Source organism: Passer domesticus, chromosome 25, assembly GCF_036417665.1.
Source record: "Passer domesticus isolate bPasDom1 chromosome 25, bPasDom1.hap1, whole genome shotgun sequence".
Lineage (NCBI taxonomy): Eukaryota > Metazoa > Chordata > Aves > Passeriformes > Passeridae > Passer > Passer domesticus.
Window position 1 is genome coordinate 4,121,198 of NC_087498.1, and position 22,144 is coordinate 4,143,341.

At 58.3% G+C, this 22,144-nt stretch overlaps 1 protein-coding gene across 2 annotated transcripts; it reads left to right on the forward strand.

The window, feature by feature from the left end:
* Positions 1–11,655: 11,655 nt before the first annotated feature.
* Positions 11,656–20,627, forward strand: FMOD (fibromodulin). 2 transcript variants are annotated; one of them, XR_010350605.1, is made up of 4 exons: positions 11,656–11,942; positions 15,174–16,184; positions 19,095–19,586; positions 19,672–20,627. XR_010350605.1 is itself a non-coding variant. In XM_064399060.1 (3 exons), the coding sequence occupies exons 2-3, from the start codon at positions 15,188–15,190 to the stop codon at positions 19,244–19,246; spliced, it is 1,149 nt and encodes a 382-aa protein (XP_064255130.1). In that variant the 5' UTR covers positions 11,656–11,942; positions 15,174–15,187; the 3' UTR covers positions 19,247–20,627. The 2 variants fall into 2 exon arrangements, 1 of the variants encoding a protein (XP_064255130.1); XM_064399060.1 differs by having other exon boundaries at positions 19,095–20,627.
* The last annotated feature ends 1,517 nt before the right edge of the window (positions 20,628–22,144 follow it).

Below are 22,144 nucleotides of genomic sequence, written 5' to 3' on the forward strand. Positions count from 1 at the left end.
CCCATCCCATCCCATCCCATCCCATCCCTCCCCATCCCTCGGGGGCGTTCCGTCAGAGGATGAATTAACTCCTCCAGCCGGGCTGGGTGTGCGGGTGAATTATTCATCCCTCCAACAACGCGGCTGATTTATTGATGAGAGGTCAGGCTCCCGGAAGGGGGAATTGTTGGGAAAAGCGCTTTGGGGCTGGGAGGATCCGCGGCTGGCGCGAGCCGCGCTGTTCCTTGCGGCACGAATCACCGCCGAGCCGCACGTTCCGCTGGAAAATTGGGAATATCGGAGCCTGGAGAGGCAGAAACAGAGAGAGGGAGGGAGGGAGGGAGGGGAGAGAGGAGCGGCCGCCGCTGCCGCCTCCCGGCAGGAGAACCTGGGGAGCCGAGCAGACCCAGAGTTCCACATCAGCAGGGAAGCGATCCCTCCCGCGGCTGCAGGGAGCAGCGGCAGCTCCCAAATTCCATCGGGAATGAAGGAAATGCCGGGAGCAGGAGCGGTTTGCCCTGGGGCTGCTCCTGGGGGCTCGCAGGGCACCCATGGGTGAGCCCCGTGCTGGGCTTGGCCCCGGTTTGGGCACCCCCTTCCCTTCCCTGGGCTTTCCAGAAGGAGGAGAGAGGCCAGGGTGGCCTTTCCTGGGATTTTAGGGACATTTCCAGCTTTTCACACCTCGGGGCTGTCCCTGACACGGGGCTGTGACAGCGGAGGGGCAGCAAAGGGAGGGCTCGGAGCAAATCCAGGATCAGCCCTTCCCTCACTCCTGGGATGGCAGAGGGAGCACTCCGAGCATCCCAAATCCATGTTCAGCCCTTTCCACGTTCCCTGGACAGCAAAGGGAAGGCTCAGAGCATCCCAAATCCAGGATCAGCCCTTCCCACCTTCCCTGGACAGCAAAGGGAGCACTCAGGGAATCCCAAATCCACGTTCAGCCCTTTTCTCATTCCCTGGAGCATCCCAAATCCAGGATCAGCCTTTCCCACGTTCCTGGGATGGCAAAGGGAGCCCTCAGGGAATCCCAAATCCAGGATCAGCCCTTCCCACACACCCAGGACAGCAAAGGGAGCACTCAGGGCATCCCAAACCCAGAGCCGTGGCCGGGCTCGGCCCTTCCCGCACTCCGGCGCAGCTGGGGCCGCGTGTCTGGCTCCGAGGGCTCCCTCCGGCTTCGCAGGGAGAGATAAACCCGAGCCGGGAGCCAGGGAGCGGCTCCCGGCCACAATGCGCTCCATTGTGCAATTCCAGAGGGAAGGGTGAGGGGGGGAAAGGGGGGAGACACCGCCGGGGGGGCTCGGGGGGCTGGGATGGAGCCCAGGAGCAAACCCTGAGCAGGTGGAGGGGTCGAGGCCGAGGAAATGAGGAGGAAAAGGCTTTTCCAGATGTTTCTGCCGGGATGAGGCTGCGGGCAGGGCTTTGCCGTGGATTCCTGCGGGATCCCCCGAGGGGCAGGAGAGGGAGAGGAGCCCCACAAACGGCGCTTCCCAGCCCCGAGGGCAGCAGAGGCAAAGGGGACAGCCTGGGGACAGCCTGGGGACAGCCTGGGGACAGCCGGGAGCTGTCCCCGCTCTGACCCAGCGCACGCAGCCCCGGAGAGGCGGAAATCCAGGGAAATGTCTGGGATTGATCAAAGCGGGAGCGGAGAACGGCTTATCCCGGGATGAGGGAGGGGAGCTCGGCCCGGCCCTGGCTGCGGGACAGGGGACACGACAGGGGACAGGGGACACGGGATGGGACAGGGGACGGGGAATGGGGAGGGGACAGAGGGATGGACAGGGGACAGGGGATGGGGCAGGGGACAGGGGACAGGGACAGGGGACAGGGGATGGACAAGGGGACAGGGGAGGGGACAGGGGACAGAGAGATGGAGAAGGGACAACAGGATGGGGACAGGGGACAGGGAATGGGGCAGGGGACAGGGGATGGACAGGGGACAGCGGCATGGACAGGGGACAGCAGAATTCTCAGGGGACAGCAGGACAGACAGAGGACAGTGGAATGCTCAGGGGACAGGGAATGGGGCAGGGGGCAGCGGGACGGGCTGCGGAATGTCCCCACCCTGCGACAGAAACAGAGGTGACCCTGCCCTGGGGCAGCCCCGGGCGGGGCAGGAGGGGCTGGGCTGGCCCCCATCGCCCCCTCCTCTCCTGCCCCATCTCCCGAGGAGTTCCAGCTCCTCCGTTCCCTCTTTTTAACTCGGCGGGGGCGCCCCGTGAGCCCTGCCAGCCGTGAGACCCCTCCGAGCCCCCCAAAATCCCCTCCTGGAGCCGCGGGTGCCCTGCCGGTTGTTTTTCCCCGCGGCAGCAGCAGCCGGGAGATTTCCGATCATCCTCACCCGGGGCTGTCGGGAAGGAGCCGCTTTGATCAGCGCTGGTTATTGCTCGGGGCTGGCAGCCCCGCCCGAGCTCTGCGGCACCCGGGCCGCCCCCGGCCCCTGCGGCTGCCGCGGACCCCATCCAGCCTCTCCCAGCTTTATGGGAATGAGGGAATGATCCCAAATATCCCAGAGCAGCTCCAGCCTCTCCCAGCTCCCCAGAGCTCAGGGAATGAGGGAATGACCCCAAATATCCCAGCTCCCATCCCACAGACCCAATCCAGCCTCTCCCAGCTCTACAGGGTCCAGGGAATGAGGGAATGACCCCATGGAGCTCAGGGAATCAGGGAATGACCCCAAACATCCCAGCCACCATCCCACAGACCCTGCTCCAGCCTCTCACAGCTCCACGGGGTCCAGGGAATGAGGGAATGACCCCATGGGGCCCAGGGAATTATCCCAAATATCCCAGAGCAGCTCCAGCCTCTCCCAGCTCTCTGGAGCCCAGAAAATGAGGGAGTGATCCCAAATGTCCCAATTCCTATCCTCAGCCCAGCTGCGGCTGCTGCTGACCCAATCCAGTCTCTCCCAGCTCCATGGGGCTGAGGGAATGATCCCAAATATCCCAGAGCTGCTCCTGCCTCTCCCTGTTCCACAGGGCCCAGAGAATGAGGGAGTGACCCCAAATATCCCAGCCACCATCCCACAGACCCGATCCTGCCTCTCCCAGCTCCACGGGGTCCGGGGACTCAGGGAATACTCCCATGGAGCCCAGGGAATGAGGGAATGATCCCAAATATCCCAGCTCCCATCCCACGGACCCCAATCCTGCCTCTCCCTGCTTCACAGGGTCCAGGGAATGAGGGAATGATCCATGGGGCCCAGGGAATGAAGGAATAATCCCAAATATCTCAGCTCCCACCCCCAGCCTGGCTGTGGCTGCCCATGGACCCCCTGAAGCCCATCCCAGCTCCACAGGGTGCAGGGAGTGATCCCAAATATCCCAACACCCATCCCCAGCCCAGCTGTGGCTGCCACGGACCCTGATCCAGCCTCTCCCACCTTTATGGGGCTGAGGGAATGATCCCAAATATCCCAGAGCTGCTGCAGCCTCTCCCAGCTCCCCAGAGCTCAGGGAATGAGGGAATGACCCCAAATATCCCAGCTCTCATCCCACAGACCCTGTCCAGCCTCTCCCAGCTCCACGGGGTCCAGGGAATGAGGGAATGACCCCATGGAGCTCAGGGAATCAGGGAATGACCCCAAACATCCCAGCCACCATCCCACAGACCCAATCCAGCCTCTCACAGCTCCACGGGGTCCAGGGAATGAGGGAATGACCCCATGGGGCCCAGGGAATTATCCCAAATATCCCAGAGCAGCTCCAGCCTCTCCCAGCTCTCTGGAGCCCAGAAAATGAGGGAGTGATCCCAAATGTCCCAATTCCTATCCTCAGCCCAGCTGCGGCTGCTGCTGACCCAATCCAGTCTCTCCCAGCTCCATGGGGCTGAGGGAATGATCCCAAATATCCCAGAGCTGCTCCTGCCTCTCCCTGTTCCACAGGGTCCAGAGAATGAGGGAGTGACCCCAAATATCCCAGCTCCCATCCCACAGACCCGATCCTGCCTCTCCCAGCTCCACGGGGTCCAGGGACTCAGGGAATACTCCCATGGAGCCCAGGGAATGAGGGAATGATCCCAAATATCCCAGCTCCCATCCCACAGACCCCGTCCAGCCTCTCCCAGCTCCACGGGGTCCAGGGAATGAGGGAATGTTCCTCTGGGGCCCAGGGAATGACCCCAAATACCCCAGAGCCCACCCCTGGCCCATCTGTGGCTGCCCACAGACCCCAAACCCAGCCTCTCCAGCTCCACGGGCTCCTGGGAATGATCCTAAAAATCCCTGTTCCCCTTTCCCAATTCCCTCCAAGGGGAAAGGGGAGCAGGGCTGCACCCCAGAGCCCGGGCTGGGGCACAGAGGGACCCCCGAACCCAGGGAACACATCCACCTCTGCCACCCCCACCCCCGGATCCTCTTTTTCTCCCCAAAATCGCTGCCAGGCCCCCCCAGTCCCCCCCGGATCCTCGGCTCAGCTGCAGCAGCGCCGCCCACGCCGCGCTCCCTCCTCCTGTTTATCTCCCAGGAGTTTGGTTTATTTTCTTTCTTTTTTTTACTTTTTACTTTTTTTTTTCCTTTAAAAACCTCCCCCCCAACGCTCTGCCTTTCTCCCTGAGGAGTTTGGAGCTCGGGAGGAGCTGGAGCAGGGCACGGAGGGCAGAGGTGCCCTGGCAGGGCTCGCTGTGCCCCGCAGAGGGAATTTTTGGGAATATTTTGGGATGCCAGGTGGCAGGAGCAGGCAGGAATGCTGATGGCTTTCCCAGGCAGCTGATGTTGCTCTTTTCCCTTTATTATTTTTTCCTTTTTTTGGGTTTTTTGGCTCATTTTTGGGATGCTTTGCAGACACAAACAGCCTGCTCGGGAGGGCAGCCCGGGGCCGTGACCTGCCCGGAGCCAGGGGGATCCAGGAAGGGCAGCCCAGAATTAATTAACTTCTACATGGAATTAATTTATCCCGCCTGGATTTGTGTTCGCTCTGCATGGATTTACACTTGTCCTACAGGGATTTTATTTCTCTTCTATGGATTTATTTCTCTTATAGGGATTTTATTTGACCTACAGGGATTTTATTTGTCTGGTATGGATTTATTTCTCCTGGATGGATTTATTTGTTCTTCAGGGATTTTATTTGTCCTATAGGGATTTATGTTTGTTCCATAGGGATTTATGTTTGTTCTATAGGGATTTTACTTGTCCTGTAGAGAATTTATTTGTCTCATAGGGATTTTATTTGTCCTATAGGGGTTTATTTGTTCTCTATGGATTTTATTTGCCCTATAGAGATTTCTATTAATTTCTATTATTTTCTAATATTTCTATTTCTATTAATTTCTATTATTTCTATTTCTAATAAATCTAGGTATTTATTTCTCCTATATGGAGTTAATTTGCCCTCTTTGGGTTTATATTTGTCCTATACTTATTTATTTCTCCTATATGGATTTTATTTCTCCTATAGGGATTTTCTTTTTCCTACAAGGATTTATTGTCCTATCGGGATATTATTTTTCCTACAGGGATTTATTACCCTGTAGGGATTTAAATAGAAACAGTGCAGGCCTTGGAAACAGGGATTGGTGATCCAAGAATGGGAACACCCTGGAAACATCCTGGAGCTCCCTGTGCCCCCCGGGGGTCCCACCAGGGCATGGGGCTGAGGGCTGGGATGGGATCAGCACCCAAAACCTGCTGGGATTGGGACTGGGACCAGGATAAACCACCCCAGGGCTGGGATGGGGTCAGCATCCCAGTCCTGCTGGGACTGGCCCTGGCACCCCTGGAGAACCCGCAGAGCCCTGGGCACATCCCAACCCCGGCACCAGGGAGGGAACTGTGACCCCGATGGGGCTCGGTGGCCCCTGCAGCTCCCCCCACCCCAATCTCCCCATGGGATTTGCCCCAGGAATGAGGGAATGATCCCAAATATCCCAGAGCAGCTCCAGCCTCTCCCAGCTCCGTAGGGCCCAGGGAATGATCCCAAATATCCCAGCACCCGCTCCCAGCCCAGCTGTGGCTGCCACGGACCCTGCTCCAGCCTCTCCCAAATTCTTAGGGCCAAAGAATGAGGGAATAATGCCATGGGGCCCAGGGAACGATCCCAAATATCCCAGAGCTGCTCCAGCCTCTCCCAGCTCTGTGGGGCCCAAGGAATGAGGGAATGATCCCAAATACCCCAATTCCCATTCCCAGCCCAGCTGTGGCTGCCATGGACCCTGATCCAGCCTCTCCCAGCTCTGTGGGGCTGAAGGAACAATCCCAAATATTCCAGAGTTTCTCCAGCCTCTCCCAGCTCTGTGGGGCTGAAGGAACAATCCCAAATATCCCAGAGTTTCTGCAGCCTCTCCCAGCTCCGTGGGGCTGAAGGAACAATCCCAAACATCCCGGAGCTGCCGATCCCAGCGGATCCCCCGGCCCGCCCAGGCTCCCAGATGTGTTTGGCTGCGTGTCCGCGGAGGTGTCAGAGCAGTCCAGGGACAGGAGGGAACGTCGGGATCAGGAAACGCTTCAGAGTTTCCAGCTCTGCTCCAAATGAATCCTTTAACCTTTTCCAAGCCCTTTTTTCCAGTGGCTGCGAGGAGCTCGGAGCCTCCTCGTGCCCGGCCAGCCCCTCCCAGCTCCTGCAGGGGATTTGGGATTTGGGAATGTTGGTTTGTAGGGAAGGGGATGGAGCCCTCAGGCTGAGGCCAGAGGGGACCCAGAGGTGCTTCTGGGGGGCCGGGAGTTTGGGATGGGATCAAAGGATATTCCATAGGGCTGGGAGTTTGGGATGGGCTGTGAGGAATCCATGGGGCTGGGAGTTTGGGATGGGGTGCAAGGAATTAATGGGGCCGGGAGTTTGGGATGGGGTGAAAGAATTCCATGGAGCTGGGAGTTTGGGATGGGGTGAAAGAATTCCATAGGGCTGGGAGTTTGGGATGGGGTACAAGGGTATTCCATAGGGCTGGGAGTTTGGGATGAACTGTAAGGATTCCATGGGGCTGGGAGTTTGGGATGAACTGTAAGGATTCCATGGGGCTGGGAGTTTGGGATGAACTGTAAGGATTCCATGGGGCTGGGAGTTTGGGATGAACTGTAAGGATTCCATGGGGCTGGGAGTTTGGGATGGGGTACAAGGGTATTCCATAGGGCTGGGAGTTTGGGATGAACTGTAAGGATTCCATGGGGCTGGGAGTTTGGGATGGGGTGAAAGGATATTCCACGGGGCTGGGGGTTTGGGATGGGCTGTAAGGATTCTGTGGGGCTGGGAACCGTCAGGACCGAGCCCACCCCACAACAACCCTCAGACCCAGAGACACCAGGCAGGAACCACGTGAGATTCCAAGCCAGGAATTAGGGCGGGATGGGGGAAAACGCTGCCCCAGCACCTCCCAGAATTATTTCCCAGCATCTCCCAGCATCATTTCCCAGCCTGTCCCAGCCGGGGTCGGGAAGGGACCACCCGGGGCTCGCTGCCCCTCCCTGGGCACGGCTCGCCCCGTGCCAGGGAAGCTGTGGAGCGGCTCCCGTGGACAGCCGGTGATTCCAGGAGCTCCGGGAGCGCCCAGCGCGGCCGCCTCAGCCCCGCTCAGAGTTTCCAGCAGCTCGCTCGGCTGTTGCTCCGTCTCCGGGTGACCGACTCCCTCCAGATTCCCTCAAATCTCGGTCCAAGAATGTTGTTTGGGCTGAAGAATGCGTGGCTGGGAAGGAAAAAAAAGGAAAAGGGAGCTCGGGGTGAGCGGGGAGGTCGAGGCAGGGCTGGCCCCGCTGCCCTTCCCGCCCTGCAGTTGTTGGGCAGATGTGGGGCCGGGGCCGCCGCCCCAAAATGATCCCGGGATCCCTCGGGATTCCCTTTCCCCGCGGTCCTGGGGGGTGGGAATCCATCGGGACCTTCCCCGGGCACGGGGCATTGCGGGGAGCCTGCAGGGAATGCCTGGGGGAGGAGGAAGAGGAGGAGGAGGAGGAGGAGGGAGAGGAGGAAAATGACAGTTCCCTGCATGGATGAAAGAATGAGAGGTACTTGGAGAGAGGGAGAAGAGGAAGATGAAGAAGAGGAAGATGAAGAAGAGAAGGAAGAGGAGGAAGAAAGGAAAAGCAGGGAGATAAGGAAGATGAGGAAGAGAAGGAAGAGGAGGAAGAGGAGGAAAATGAGATTTGCCTGTATGGATGAAGCAATCTAGAGGTACCTGCAGAGAAGAAGAAGAGGAAGAAGAGGAGGAAAATAAGGAAGTGGAGGAAGAGGAGGAAAATTAGCAAAATGATGAAGAAGAGGAAGAAAATGAAGAGGAGGAAAATGAGGAAGATAAGGAAGAGGAGGGAGAGGAGGAAAATGAGGGTTCCCTGCATGGATGAAACAATCCAGAAGTACCTGCAGAGAGGAAGAAGAGAAAGATGAAGAAGAGGAAGATGAGGAAAAGAATGAAGAAGAGGAAGAAGAGGAAGAAAAGGAAGAAGAGGAAGAAGAGAAGGAAGAAAAAGAGAAGGAAGAGGAGGAAGAAGAGGAAGAGAAGGAAGAGGAGGAAGAGGAGGAAGAGGAGGAAGAGGAGGAAGAGGAGGAAGAGGAGGAAGAGGAGGAAGAGGAGGAAGAGGAGGAAGAGGAGGAAGAGGAGGAAGAGGAGGAAGACCTGCCTGAGCAAGGCTGGAGTTGCCAAGGATTCCTTGGCCCAAATTTGGGAATCTTGACCCTGGAATCTCATAACAAGCAGTTGGTACCTTCCAATCCTCAGGGATTTGCCTTTAGGGACAAGGACAAGGACAAGGGGGACCCCCAGGACACACCTGGAACTGGTGACTCCCTCAGGGAAAGCCAGCAGGGGTGGGAGGGCAGAGCAGCGAGGCTGGAACCCCTCGGGAGCAGGGAAGGAGCAGGAATTTCCACAAGGAAAGGGAGGCCGGGTTTGATCCCCCTCAGCCTCGGCAGCAGCAGCAGCAGGGAAATGTTTTGTTGCTTTGTTTTGTTGCTTTGTTTTGTTGGGAAGCATCCTGAGAAATCCATCCGTGGGGAAGCTCCCGGGACTGGAGGATTAAAGGCAAAGCCGGGGCAGATTTGGTGCTTCCAGCTACGAAATTCCAAAGGATTTGATCAAAACAGCTGGAAAAAATCCATCCTAAACAAGGCCTGCTCCGTTTGGGTTGGAAAATCAAAGCAGAGCAGGGATGAGATGCAGACTGAGATCCTGGAATGACCAGTGCCGATGGGATGGGGCACGGAGGAAGGATTTGGGATTCCAGGAATCCAGGGCAGCGCATTCCCAGCTCCTGTCACCAGCTCCGGGCTCCCTCCGAGCAGCCAGCAGCAGGGAATTGATGGTTTAGGGAGGAAAAAATGTGGAAAAATGTCATGGAAGTCACTTGGGAAGCAGGGATGAAAGGAGAGGGAGCAGGAGGTCCCATCCACACCCTCCTGGTGCCAAGGAGCCCTGCCAGGAACTTTGGGATGTGGGGGATGACTGGAGCGTGAGATTCCAGGCCTGGATGGAGACAAAAAGGGGCTCTTCAGATGGAAAATCCTCATTTTTTCCTGAGGTAATCCCGCTCTGGTTGGGGTGAGGCTGGACAGAGGTTCTGTGGGAGCCCGGGGGCTGAGCTCCAGCACGCTGCATTCCCTGGATGGGGCTGGAAAAGGGAATGTGGCCACGGGAGTGGCACCACTCAGGGCCACCTCTGCTCCCCAGCGTCCCCAGGGCACCGCTGGGAGCCACCAGGGAAGGTTCCTGCTCCAAATCCCGGATCCTTCACACTTCCAGGAGCTGGGGAGGCCGGAATTCCTTATCCAGGGGGCTGTTTGCTTTTCCAGGAAAACCCCCAGGCCCCGAAATCCTTGGAGCTGCTGGCCAGAGGTGCTCTGACAGCAGCAAAATTTCCTGGGATTTCAGCAGAATTGCACAAAAATTTCCCAGGAATTTGGCTCCTCGGGAACGGGGTCCAACCCCTCCATCCTCTCCATCATCCCAAATCTCTCCATTCCATGTGGGATTCCTTCTCCAGCTGCCACCAGAACGCTCAGAGGGGATTAAAAAAACCCCAACCCCCTTCCCCGGGCTTTTCCTGCCTTTCCCTGCCCCCTTTTCCCACTTTCTCCACATCCTCCCTCCCTGCAGACGGGCTGTGCTTTCCAGGCGCATTTCCCTTCCCAAATATTCGGGATTTCTGGCCGAGCCCCCGCGGTACAGCGTGTCCCTCCAAGCCCGGCCACCGAACTCCGCTCACATCGCTGCTCCTCCTCCTCCTCCTCTTCCTCCTCCTCCTCCTCCCGGCGCTCAGCATCCCTGCAGGGCTCCCCTCCGGGAGGGTGTTTTGGCTGGGAATTTCCCGTGGAAAACAAGGAGCAAGGGCGCGCAGAGGGGGCGCTGGCACCTGCCGAGCTCCGCGGTGGTTCCGGGCTGCCGGGGGATGCGGGAGCCGGGCCGGGCCCTCCTTCCCTCGCTGTCCTCTCCTTGCGGGGGGAAAAGCTTGGAGAGGCCGGGAAGAGCCTCGGGGAGCCGGGGTGGGGATGGGGACAGGGGTGGGACAGCTCTGCGGGACCCGCCGGGGCACGGGGTGAGCCCCAAAACCTCTTCCCAAGCGTGGATCACCCTCGGGACACGCTCCCTGTCCTTATCCACCCATTCCCACCCTGGCTGAGCCTCGAGGGGATGGAGGAGATCCCAAATCCCAAGGGATGGATGAAAACTCCAAATCCCAAGGGAATGGATGAGATCCCAAATTCCACAGTAGGGATGAGATCCCAAATCCAGGGGATGGATGGGATCCCAAATCCCAAGGGATGGATGAAAACTCCAAATCCCAAGGGATGGATGAGATCCCAAACCCCAGGGGATGGATGAGATCCCAAATCCTGGAGAAATTATGAGATCCCAAATCCTAAGGGAAAGGATGAGAACCCAAATTCCACAGTAGGAATGAGATCCCCAATCCTGGGGGATGGATGAAAACCCCAAATCCCGGGGGATGGATGGGATCCCAAATCCTGGGGAATGTATGAGTCCCCAAATCCAGAGGGGTGGATGAGACCCCAAATCCTGGGGGATGGATGAGATCCCAAATCCTGGGGGTGGATGAGATCCCAAATCCTGGGGTGGATGAGACCCCAAATCCCAAGGGATGGATGGGATCCTAAATCCCAGATATCTCAAATCCTGGGGAATGTATGAGTCCCCAAATCCAGGGGATGGATGAGATCCCAAATCCCAGGGGATGGATGAGACCCCAAATCCAAGAGATCCCAAATCCCAGGGGGTGGATGAGACCCCAAATCCCAAGGGATGGATGAGATCCCAAATCCTGGGGGTGGATGAGTCCCCAAATACAGGGGATGGATGAGACCCCCATCCCATGTGGATTCTCCCAGCCTGCAGAAATGCCAGCTTGGCAAACCCCACGCTGCCAAACCCGAAGACAAATTCCCGCTGTCACAGTGGCCCCTTTGCTGGGGAATTTATTTACTTTGGATGCCGCCGCCTTATCGTCCATGGAAATGTTTATCCCAAATATTTAACGGCAGCACTGCACAAACTGAGGCTTCCTGGGGAGCACCCGGAGCAGGGCCCACCTCTCCCCTCCTGGCGGTGCAAAAATTCAGGAAAATTCCTCGTTCTTCCCCAAAAATCCCATCCTCAGCACCCCCAAAATTGATATTCCTGAAGCCAGCCAGAGGCCTCCTCAGGGCTCCCTGATGAGAAACGCAGGAGAGCCCTGGAAAGGAACATCCCCGCGCCGCTAAGTCGTTAAGCAGAGGGAGCCTGCAAAGTGCCAACACTCCTGAGAGAAAAGAGACAGAGGAGGGAGGCAAATCGCAGCTTATTTATAACGGAGCAGCACCAGGGGCTCTCCAGATCCTCCTGCACAGCCGCGGCTGGGAGGTCACTGCCGAAAGCCGCGCCGAGCCGAGCCGAGCCGAGCCGTGCCGTGCCGGGCGGGAGCCGCGCCGGGAGCCGGGGCGGGCACGGGGCGCTGCGGCTCGGAGCCTCCCCCGCGCCCTCCTCCCGCCCATGCTGCCGGTGCCACGGCACAGCCCGCAGCAGCCCCTGCACAGGAGGAGCGCAGCTCGGTGAGTGCGGCTCGGCCGGCTTTAGGCAGGGTTTTTTGGGGGTTTTTTATTGTTTATTTGGGTTTTTGGGGTTTTTTTTTTTTTTGGAGGACTGGTTTGTGTCCCTGCGCCCTGGCTGCGCATGGCAGAGCCAGGGGTGGCACAGCTGGAGAGATGGAGCTGCTGGGGAGGCTCCTGCCCACTTCTGCTGTGCCCAGCTCCCTTCCCACCCACTTTTCCCCATGCCCACCTCTCCTGCTGCCCGATTCCTCTGCTGCTTCTCTCTCCTGCCCACTTTCCCTGGTGCCATCTCCCTTCCCACCCACTTCTCCTGCTGCCCCTCTCTCCTGCCCATCTCTCCCGCTGCCCACCTCTCCTGCTGCTCTTCTCTCCTGCCCACTTTTCCTCATGCCCATCTCCCTTCCCACCCGTTTTCCTGAGGCCCCTCTCCCCTCCTGCCCACTTTTCCTCACGTCCTTCTCCCTTCCCTCTTTTCCTGCTGCTCCTCTCCCATCTCCCCATCTCCCCTCCCGCCCCTCTGCCACCTCCATGCCCGCTTCTCTGGGATCTGGGCACCTTCCCTGACGTCCATCCAGGCTGGGCAGAGCCCCCATCCCATCCCATGGATCCCATCCCAAGGATCCCACCCCATAAATCCCATCCCATCCCAAGGATCCCATCCCATCCCATCCCATGGATCCCATTCCATGGATCCCATCCATTCCCATCCCATGCATCCCATCCCATGGATCCCATAGATCCCATGGATCCCACCCCATGGATCCCACCCCATGGATCCCATCCCAGGTTCCACGCCTGGCACAGCAGCACTGCCAGGACCCCGTGGATGGCCCCAAACCCTTGGGATGAGGAGCTGACCCCATTGCAGCCCCTGGCACAGGACGGGGACAGCAGGAGGGGACCTCAGGGCCAGACCCCACCCCAAACCTGGGGGCTCACCCAGGGAGGGGAGAAAACCCCACAAACAGCAAGGGGGTGCTGGGGGCAGATTTTGGGGTCAGCAGAGGGTTGAAGGGGGGCACTGGGAAGGGTGGGAGGACACCAGGAATGGGCTCTCATTCATTCAGAGATGGGGATTTTCCTCCGGGCATCCACTGGGATGAGGTTTTTGCCTCCAGGTATGGGGTTTTTGACCCCAGGTATAGGGTTTTGCCTCAAGGAATGAGGTTTTTGCCCCCTGGGATGGGGGTTTTGACCCCAGGTATAGGGGTTTTGCCTGCAGGGATGGGATTTTTCCTCCAGGGATGGGGTTTTTCCTCCCGGGATGGGGATTTTCCTCCAGGGATGGGGTTTTGCCCCAAAGGGGCCCCCAAGAAGGGGCTGCCAAGAGGGTGGAGAAGCTGCAGGCTCTGGTATGAGAGCAGGCACAGAGCCCTGGAGCAGCAGCAGCAAGAGGAGGAGGAGGAGGAGGAACTCCTCTGCCCCTGCCAAGCTCCCCGTGGCACTCAGCATCCTCCAGGATCCCATCCCGAGCACACGGAGCGGGGAGCAGGGAAAAAAGGACAAACCCAGGCCTTGCCAAGCCTGCCTCAGTCCCTCTTTTGTCCCGTGCCAGGGTGGCAGGGCAGGGCACTCAGTGCATGCCAGGCTGGGGACATGGCCAGGGGCCACCAGGTGACCTCAGGGCCACCCCTGGCACGGCAGAAAGGGGACACTGGTCCCTGCTGTCCCTGCTGTCCCTGACATCCCTACTGGTCTCTACTGGTCCCTACCTGTCCCTGCTGGAGCAGAGCTGGCAGTGACCCCCTCCCAGCCACGTCGGATCCTCTCCCGCTCCCAGCAGCCAAATTCCTGGAGGGATTTCAAGCAGCCTGGCTGCAGGAACACCCCGTGCGCTCATTTGTCCCGGGATGGGGAGGCAGGATGACTCCAGAGCTGGAATCCTCCCGCTGCAGCCCCACCTGGGCACGGCAGGAGGATCAGGGATGGGTTTGCCTCATTCCCTGCTCCCCTCTGGATCCATCACCGGGGGGTGTCCCCTCTCCCTGGTCACACCCAGGGTGCTGCTCCTTTTTGTGCCTGGGGGAATGGAAGCTCGGGAGAGGTTTCAGCTCCAAAACCGGGCAGAATTTGTTTACCAGGATCTGCATCCTGCGTTTCTGTGGGGGAAGGGAGAGTTGGATGAAACCCACAGCGATTGCTGTCACCAGCGAGCGGAGCAGAAATAGCTCCTTCAAAAGATGCCTCCAGCTCCTTCAAAAGGCTCCTCGAGCTCCCAGCATCACCCTGATCTGGCAGCTTCCCCTCTCAGCCAGAGAATTCACATCCCTTCTCCAAGGGGATCCGAATTCCTTCTCCTGCCTCCAGGCAGAGCCAGCCCCGGGCACCTCGTGTGACCCCGCACGGATCCGCGTGTCCCCAGGCCGTGCCCCCCGCCCAGAAATGGGCTGGAATTGGCCAGAAACCAGGATCTCACCAGCACAGCCCCGCTGGGGTGGAGATTCCTCCCACACCTCCTCCAGGGTGGGAGCTTTCTCCCAAATCTCCACTGGTTTCTCCCAAATCTACTCCAGGGTGGGAGATTCCTCCCAAATCTCCACTGGTTTTTCCCAAATCTCCACTGGTTTCTCCCAAATCTCCACCAGGAATGGAGGTTCCTCCCAAATCCCCACTAGGAGGGAGTTTCCTTCCAAATCTCCACTGGTGTTCCCCAAATCTCCACTGAGGACTAAGGATCCTCCCAGATCTCCACCCAGGATGGAGGTTCCTCCTCAGATCTCCACCAGGGATGGAGGCTTTTCCCAAATCTCCACTGATTCCTCCCAAATTTCCACCAGGGATGGAGGTTCCTCCCTAAATTTCCACTGGGAGGGAGGTTTTTCCCAAATCTCCACTGGTTCCTCCCAAATTTCCACTGGGAGGGAGGTTCCTCCCAAATCTCCACCAGGGTTGGACGTTCCCCCCTCAAATTTCCACTGGGAAGGAGGTTTTTCCCAAATTTCCACTGGTTCCTCCCAAATTTCCACCAGGGAGGGAGGTTTTTCCCAAATTTCCACTGGTTCCTCCCAAATTTCCACCAGGGAGGGAGGTTTTTCCCAAATCTCCGCCAGTTCCTCCCAAATCTCCACCAGGCTGGAGTTTCCTCCAAGGTGAAAAGGGAGAAGATCACACAACTCCACACATGAGAAGTGTCCACAGCCGGGGATTTTTGGGTCGGATTCGCCCATCTCCTGCTTCTCCAGCCCTCCCTGCCTCCCCAGCTCACCCTCCCATGGCTTTGTCCCCTGGCAGGTCCCTCCAGCGCCATGCCTCGGGCCACCACCCTCATCCTCATCCTGGCCGGGCTCTGCGGCTCCTCCCTGGGCCAGTACAACGAGGAGGAGGACCTGGCGTGGCTCCAGTACTACCTGCGGCAGTCCCGCGTCTCCTCCTACAACTACGTGCCCTACTACGAGGAGGAGAGCCCCGCGTACGCCTACTCCTACCCCTCTGCCACCGACACCGAGCCCGAGCCCGAGCCCGCGCCGCAGCAAGCGGCGCCCTGGCGCTGTCCCCAAGAGTGTGACTGTCCCCCCAACTTCTCCTCGGCCATGTACTGCGACACGCGCAACCTGCGCTACCTGCCCTTCGTGCCCTCGCGGATGAAATATGTCTACTTCCAGAACAACCTCATCACCTCCATCCAGGAGGGCGCCTTCGACAACGCCACCGAGCTGGAGTGGCTGGCGCTGCACAACAACCAGATCAGCAGCGAGAAGATGGGCAAAAGGGTTTTCGGGAAGCTGCAGCGCCTGGAGAGGCTCTACATGAACAACAACAACCTGACCAGGCTGCCCGGCCCGCTGCCGCGCTCGCTGCGCGAGCTCCACCTCTCCTACAACCAGATCTCCAAGGTGCCTCCCAACGCTCTGGAGGGGCTGGAGAACCTCACGGCGCTCTACCTCAGCCACAACTTCATCTTCGAGATGGGCGCGTCCCTCAAGGGGCTCAAGTCGTTGATCCTGGCCGACCTGAGCTACAACAACCTGAGGAAGGTCCCCGACGGGCTGCCGGCGTCCCTGGAGCAGCTCTACCTGGAGTACAACTACATCAACGCCATCCCCGACGATTATTTCCAGGTGTCGCCGAGGCTGCTCTACGTGAGGATGTCCCACAACAGCCTGACCAACCAAGGGCTCTCCAGCAACACCTTCAACAGCAGCAGCATCCTGGAGCTGGACCTCTCCTACAACCGGCTGCAGAAGATCCCGCGGGTCAGCACCAACCTGGAGAACCTCTACCTGCAGGGCAACCAGATCAACGGTGAGCAGGGCTGGGGAGAGGGCGGTGGGGACCCGCGGGGAGCACCCAGGGGTGCTTGGAGCGGGAATTTGGGGTTCCTGAGGGTTCCCGAGCGAGGCAGGGGCGGGAGCTGGCCCAGCCTGGAGGTTCCTGTGGGATCGCTGCGCTGGGTTTTGGGGTTCCCGGGAGCCTGAGCATCTCCTGGGGCTGGAGAGGGTGGAAGGCAGGGGATGAAGCAGGTCAGGGGGGCCAGGAGGGGTCATGGCAGTGGGCAGAGCTGGGGGGTCCCCAGAGCCACGCTGGGGACACGGAGCACCCTGGGCAGTGCCAGCACAGGGGACAGGGACATTTTACAGTGCCCACACAGGGGACAGGGACACTCTGCAGTGCCTGCACAGGGGACAGGGCATTGCTTGGTGGTGGCACAGGGGACAGGGACATTGCCCAGTGGCAGAACAGGGCACAGGAACATTCCCTGGTGGCAGCACAGGGGACAGGGACACTCTGCAGTGCCTGCACAGGGCACAGGGGCATTGCCCAGGGCCAGCACAGGGGACAGGGACATTCCCTGGTGACAGAACAGGGGACAAGGACATTCCCTGGTGGTGGCACAGGGGACAGGGACATTTTACAGTGCCAGAACAGGGGACAGGGACATTGCCCAGTGGCTGAACAGGAAATTCTCTGGTGGTGGCACAGGGGACAGGGACATTGCCCAGTGCCCAGGGCCAGCACAGCCCCCTGTCCCCTGCGCAGCCCCGTCCATGTCCCCAGCCCCGCTGTCCCAGCCCCAGCAGGGTCTGTCCTGCCCCTGGAGCTCTGGGCGCCCCGACCCCGCTGTCCCCACCCCGCTGTCCCCACCCCGCTGTCCCCACCCCGCTGTCCCCGCAGGCCTGGAGCTCCCTCCCCTCCAAACACAAACAAACAAAGGGAACGGGCTGTTCTGGGGCTGCTGTTTGTAAAAACGGGCTGGGAAAACCAACCCCGAGCAAAACCCCCCGGGAAAAACCGGAACTGATCCCTTCACCTGGCAGGGGCTGAGAGAGGGGCTGGGATGGGATGGGGTGGGGATGGGATTGGGATGGAATGGGAATACAAAATTGGGATGGGAAATGGGAATTGGAATGGGAAATGGGGATGGGAATTGGAAATGGGGATGGGAGTGGGAAAGGGGATGGGAATTGGAATGGGAATGGGAAATGGGGATGGGACTGGAAGGTGTCAGCGCAGCCATCAGCTGTTGCAGGGAAAACACAGAACCCCGCAGCGGGGAGCTGCCAGCAGCACAGACACGGGAACAGATTCCCAAATGTTTGCTTTCCAAACCGGAGCTGCCGCCGTCTGCCCGCGGAGCCGCCGGCCCCTCCTCCTCCTCCTCCTCCTCCTCCTCTGGGGGCCCTGCTGACCTTCCCAGCCCCCCGGGATCGGGAATGCGGCTCCAGGGGCTCGGCCCGACCCCTCTGGAGCATCCAGAGCCTGGTGCTGCCCCTCCGAGGCTGCAGCCCCCAATCCCAGCCCCCCCCCAGCATCCCGCTGGTTTTCCAGCAGCAGCCCGGCCCGGAGCTCTGCTGCCCTCTAGGCTCAGATCCTGCACGGAAAAAAAACCAAAACCCAAAAATGTGTTTTGGACTTGGTTCCATCTCCCGCTTCCAAAGGCTGGGCTGGAATTTCCCTGCCTGGCGCTGGCAGCAGAGGAGCGCAGAGGGGGCGGCAGGGAGGGGGACAGGGACACCCCCGCTCCTGGGCTCGGGGGTCCCACCGCGGCCAGAGGGGTCGGGGCGTGGAGGCTGCAGCGCAGGGAGCCTCCAAAAGAGGCTGGAAAGGCAAATCCTGATGGAAAGGAACGTTTTCTGTCCGACTCCACCCTCCGGGAGCTCCGTCCCGGCTGGGCAGGGAAGATTCCAAATCCTCCTGCTCCTCCTGGCTGCGGCCAGGAGCGCTTTCAGCTTGAGGGGTTGAGTCCAAATCTGCAGGAAAAATCAGCGAATTTGGGCTGCTCCCGTTTTTTTCCCCCTGCCTGCCTCAACACAAAGCAGCTCTCAGAGGTGGAGCCCCCAGAACAGAGAATTTCCTACTGAAAATCAGCCCTTTGTGGAAGGTTTGGGGGATTCAGCTCCGGGGATGCCCTGAGAAGGCTGAGCTAGAACAGGGACTAGACAGAGCTCAAGGGTAAAGCAGGGATTTATGAAAAGGATCTCCATGGATCCACCTTGGGCAGCACAAGAGCCCAGCCAGGGCTGCACCCGAATGAACCAAAATGGGCACAAAACGAACCCAAGATGGACCAAAATGGGCACAAAATGAACCCAAAATGGTCACAAGATGGACCCAAAGCGGTCACAAGATGGACCCAAAGTGGTCACAAAACAAACCCAAGATGGACCAAAATTGTCACAATGAACCCAAGATGAACCAAAATTGTCACAAAATGAACCCAAAATGGTCACAAGATGGACCCAAGCTGAACCCAAATGGTCACAAAATGCACGACCACTCACGGGGTCTCTCACTTTTATCAGTTCTGCTCTATTTGCAGATTGGAGTTAATTGTCCAATTCCATCTCCAGCCCATGCCGTCCCATCCTTGTTTTTCTCTCTTCATTCCATGTTGTTTGTGCTCTTGGGCTGAAATTTGGATCATTTAAAATTTGGATCATAGAGAGGGCCTGAGATTTAGATCATTTGAGATTTGGATCATAGAGAGGGCCTGAGACTGGGATCATTTGAGATTTGGATCATTTGAGATTTGGATCATAGAGAGGGCCTGACACTCGGATCATTTGTCCTTGGTCCCCAGCAAGAATAGGAATTGTTTCGTCTCTGTGAACAGAGCTCACCGCCCCTAACACCAACCCCAAACCCACACCCTAAAGCAGCACGGAACCTAAAATCCCCCAAACCCCGGGGCCTCACCAACCCTCTCCCCCGCAGAGTTCTCCATCAGCAGCTTCTGCTCCGTGGTGGACGTCGTGAACTACTCGCGGCTGCAGGTGCTGCGCCTGGACGGCAACGCCATCAAGCGCAACGCCGTGCCCCCGGACGCGCCGCTGTGCCTGCGCCGCGCCACCGTCATCGAGATCTGAGCCCCCCAGGACTCGTGCCCCCCACCCCGGGGGGATCCCCCCCTTTCCTGCTTTCCCGTCCCACTCGGCTCGGCGGCGGAGCGATGGCGGAGCGCTCGCGGTTTTCCCGAAATTCTCTTTTTTTTGGGGTCGGACCTCGGCTCTGAGCCCGCCACGAAGCGTTGGCACCTCGTGTGCCGGGCTGGGGGGGACACGGCAGGGGGGGGGCTCACCCCGCCTTGGATGTGGGGGAATCAAACCCCGATCCCAAATCGGCGTCTGAACTCCCTGAAGGAGCATCCTTCCAGGGGGATCAGCCCCTTTGTCCATGGGGAAATCCCAGTCCTGATCCCAAATCTAGGTCTGAATCCCCCAAAAGGAGCATCCTTCCATGGGGATCAGACCCTTTGTCCATGGGGAAATCCCAGTCCTGATCCCAAATCTAGGTCTGAACTCCTGAGCATCAAACCCTTTTTCCATGGGGAAATTCTGTGGGGATCAGACCCTTTGTCCATGGGGACATCCCAATCCCAACCCCAAATCTGGGTCTGAACCCCCTGGGGATCAAACCCTTTTTTCATTGGGAAATTCTATGGGGATCAGACCCTTTTTCCATGGGGACATCCCGATCCCAAATCTGCATCTGAACCCCCCAAAAGGAGCATCCTTCCATGGGGATCAGACCCTTTGTCCATGAGAAAATCCCATGGGGATCAGACCCTCTTTCCATGGGGAAATCCCGATCCCAAATCTAGGTCTGAACCCCCTGAGGATCAGACCCTTTTTCCACGGGGAAACCCCAATCCCGATCCCAAATCCGGGTCTGCCCCCCCTGAGGAGCACCCGAGGGGTTGGGAGCTGCAGCAGTGAAGGGTTGCAGATCTCCAGGCTGGAGGATCCCCCAGTGTGGGGTGAGGAGGAACAAATCCTTCCCTTCCCTTCCTTTTCCCCCCTTTTCCATCAACCTGCTCCAGAATTAACGGAGAGAAACCCTAAAGGAGAGAAACCCTAAAGGAGAGAAACCCACCCTGGGGTCCCTGAGGAACTGGGGGTCCCAAATCTTCCTCAGGAGCAGGGCAGGACGGGGAAAATCCTGGAGCTGTCACCCCTCCCTGAGCTCAGGCCCCCGGGACACCCCAATTAAAACCCCAAAACCAATCACAGAGCCACGTAGGAATTCCCTAAAAATCCCAAACTCCCCAGCTCAGCCCCCCGGGTGGCTGAGTTTGAGGACGAAGGGGCAGCTGAGCTTTGGGGTCACCGGTCCGGGTGGTCACCCCGGCCCTCCGCCTTGTTCCTGCATGCAAAGATCTTTTTTAAAAACCCCAAAAAAAACCCCATCATTTCACCAGCATGAACTGTAAACCCCAAAGCCGTCAATAAAACCCTTGCAGCGCCTGCAGCAGCGCCTCTCCTCCTCTCCGGGATGGATTTGCAGCCGCAATTCCAGGCTGGAATTGCCGTCTGGCGGCTGGCCCGGGCATGGCACGGGATTTCCCGGGAAAGGGAAAATCCCGATGGAAAAGGCTCGGCGGGAGCGGGAGGGATGGGGGCACCTTTGGGGTTTTTTTTTTTTGGACCCCCCAGGCTTAGGTAGTGAGGGTTTTTAACAGCCGGGCTGGGGGATGGTTGAGAAATAAGGGAATAAAAAATAGGAATTTCACACGGGCAGCCAGGGAAGCACAGCCTGCGGGGTTCTGTGGGATGCAGGAGTTGGGATTCCAAAAAAAACCCCAATCCCTGGTCAGGGGCAGCCCCAAAGGTGCAGCCAAGGCTCCTGGGGAAGCCAGGCAGGAAGATCCCAAATCCAATCCTTTGGGAGACCCTTCCCCATCCCAGGGTGGCACGGGGACATTCACACACTCATCACATCCCAAAATCCCAAATCCAACCCTTTGGGACACCCCTTCCCCATCCCAGGGTGGCACAGGGCATAAATACTATAAAAAACAGAGATCCAAATCCTCACAGAGGCGTCAGGAGGGGATGCAGGATTTGGGATTCCAAAAAAACCCCAATCCCTGGCTGGCCCAGCCCCCAGCTCCAGCCAGGAAGATCCCAAATCCCAAAATCCCAAATCCAATCCTTTGGGACACCCCTTCCCCATCCCAGGGTGGCACAGGGACATTCACACACTCATCACATCCCAAAATCCCAAATCCAACCCTTTGGGACACCCCTTCCCCATCCCAGGGGGCACAGGGACATTCACACACTCATCACATCCCAAAATCCCAAATCCAACCCTTTGGGACACCCCTTCCCCATCCCAGGGTGGCACAGGGAATAAATACTATAAAAAAAAGAGATTCAAATCCTCCTGGAGGCACCAGGAGGGGATGCAGGATTTGGGATTCCAAAAAAACCCCAATCCCTGGCTGGCCCAGCCCCCAGCTCCAGCCAGGAAGATCCCAAATCCCAAAATCCCAAATCCAATCCTTTGGGACACCCCTTCCCCATCCCAGGGTGGCACGGGGACATTCACATCCCAAAATCCCAAATCCAACCCTTTGGGAGACCCCTTCCCCATCCCAGGGGGCACAGGGACATTCACACACTCATCACATCCCAAAATCCCAAATCCAATCCTTTGGGACACCCCTTCCCCATCCCAGGGTGGCACAGGGAATAAATACTATAAAAAAAAAAGAGATCCAAATCCTCCTGGAGGCACCAGGAGGGGATGCAGGATTTGGGATTCCCAAAAATCCCCAATCCTTGGCTGGGCCCAGCCCCCAGCTCCAGCCAGGAAGATCCCAAATCCCAAAAAAAGATTTGTGGGGTCCATGGGGAAAGCCCTGCTCCCCACATCCCCCCAGCATACAGAAATACATTAAAATTATATTAATTTTTTTTAATTAAAAATAATATAATTTTTTTTTTTTTTTGCCCTGCCTCCACCTGGCAGGACAGGAGATT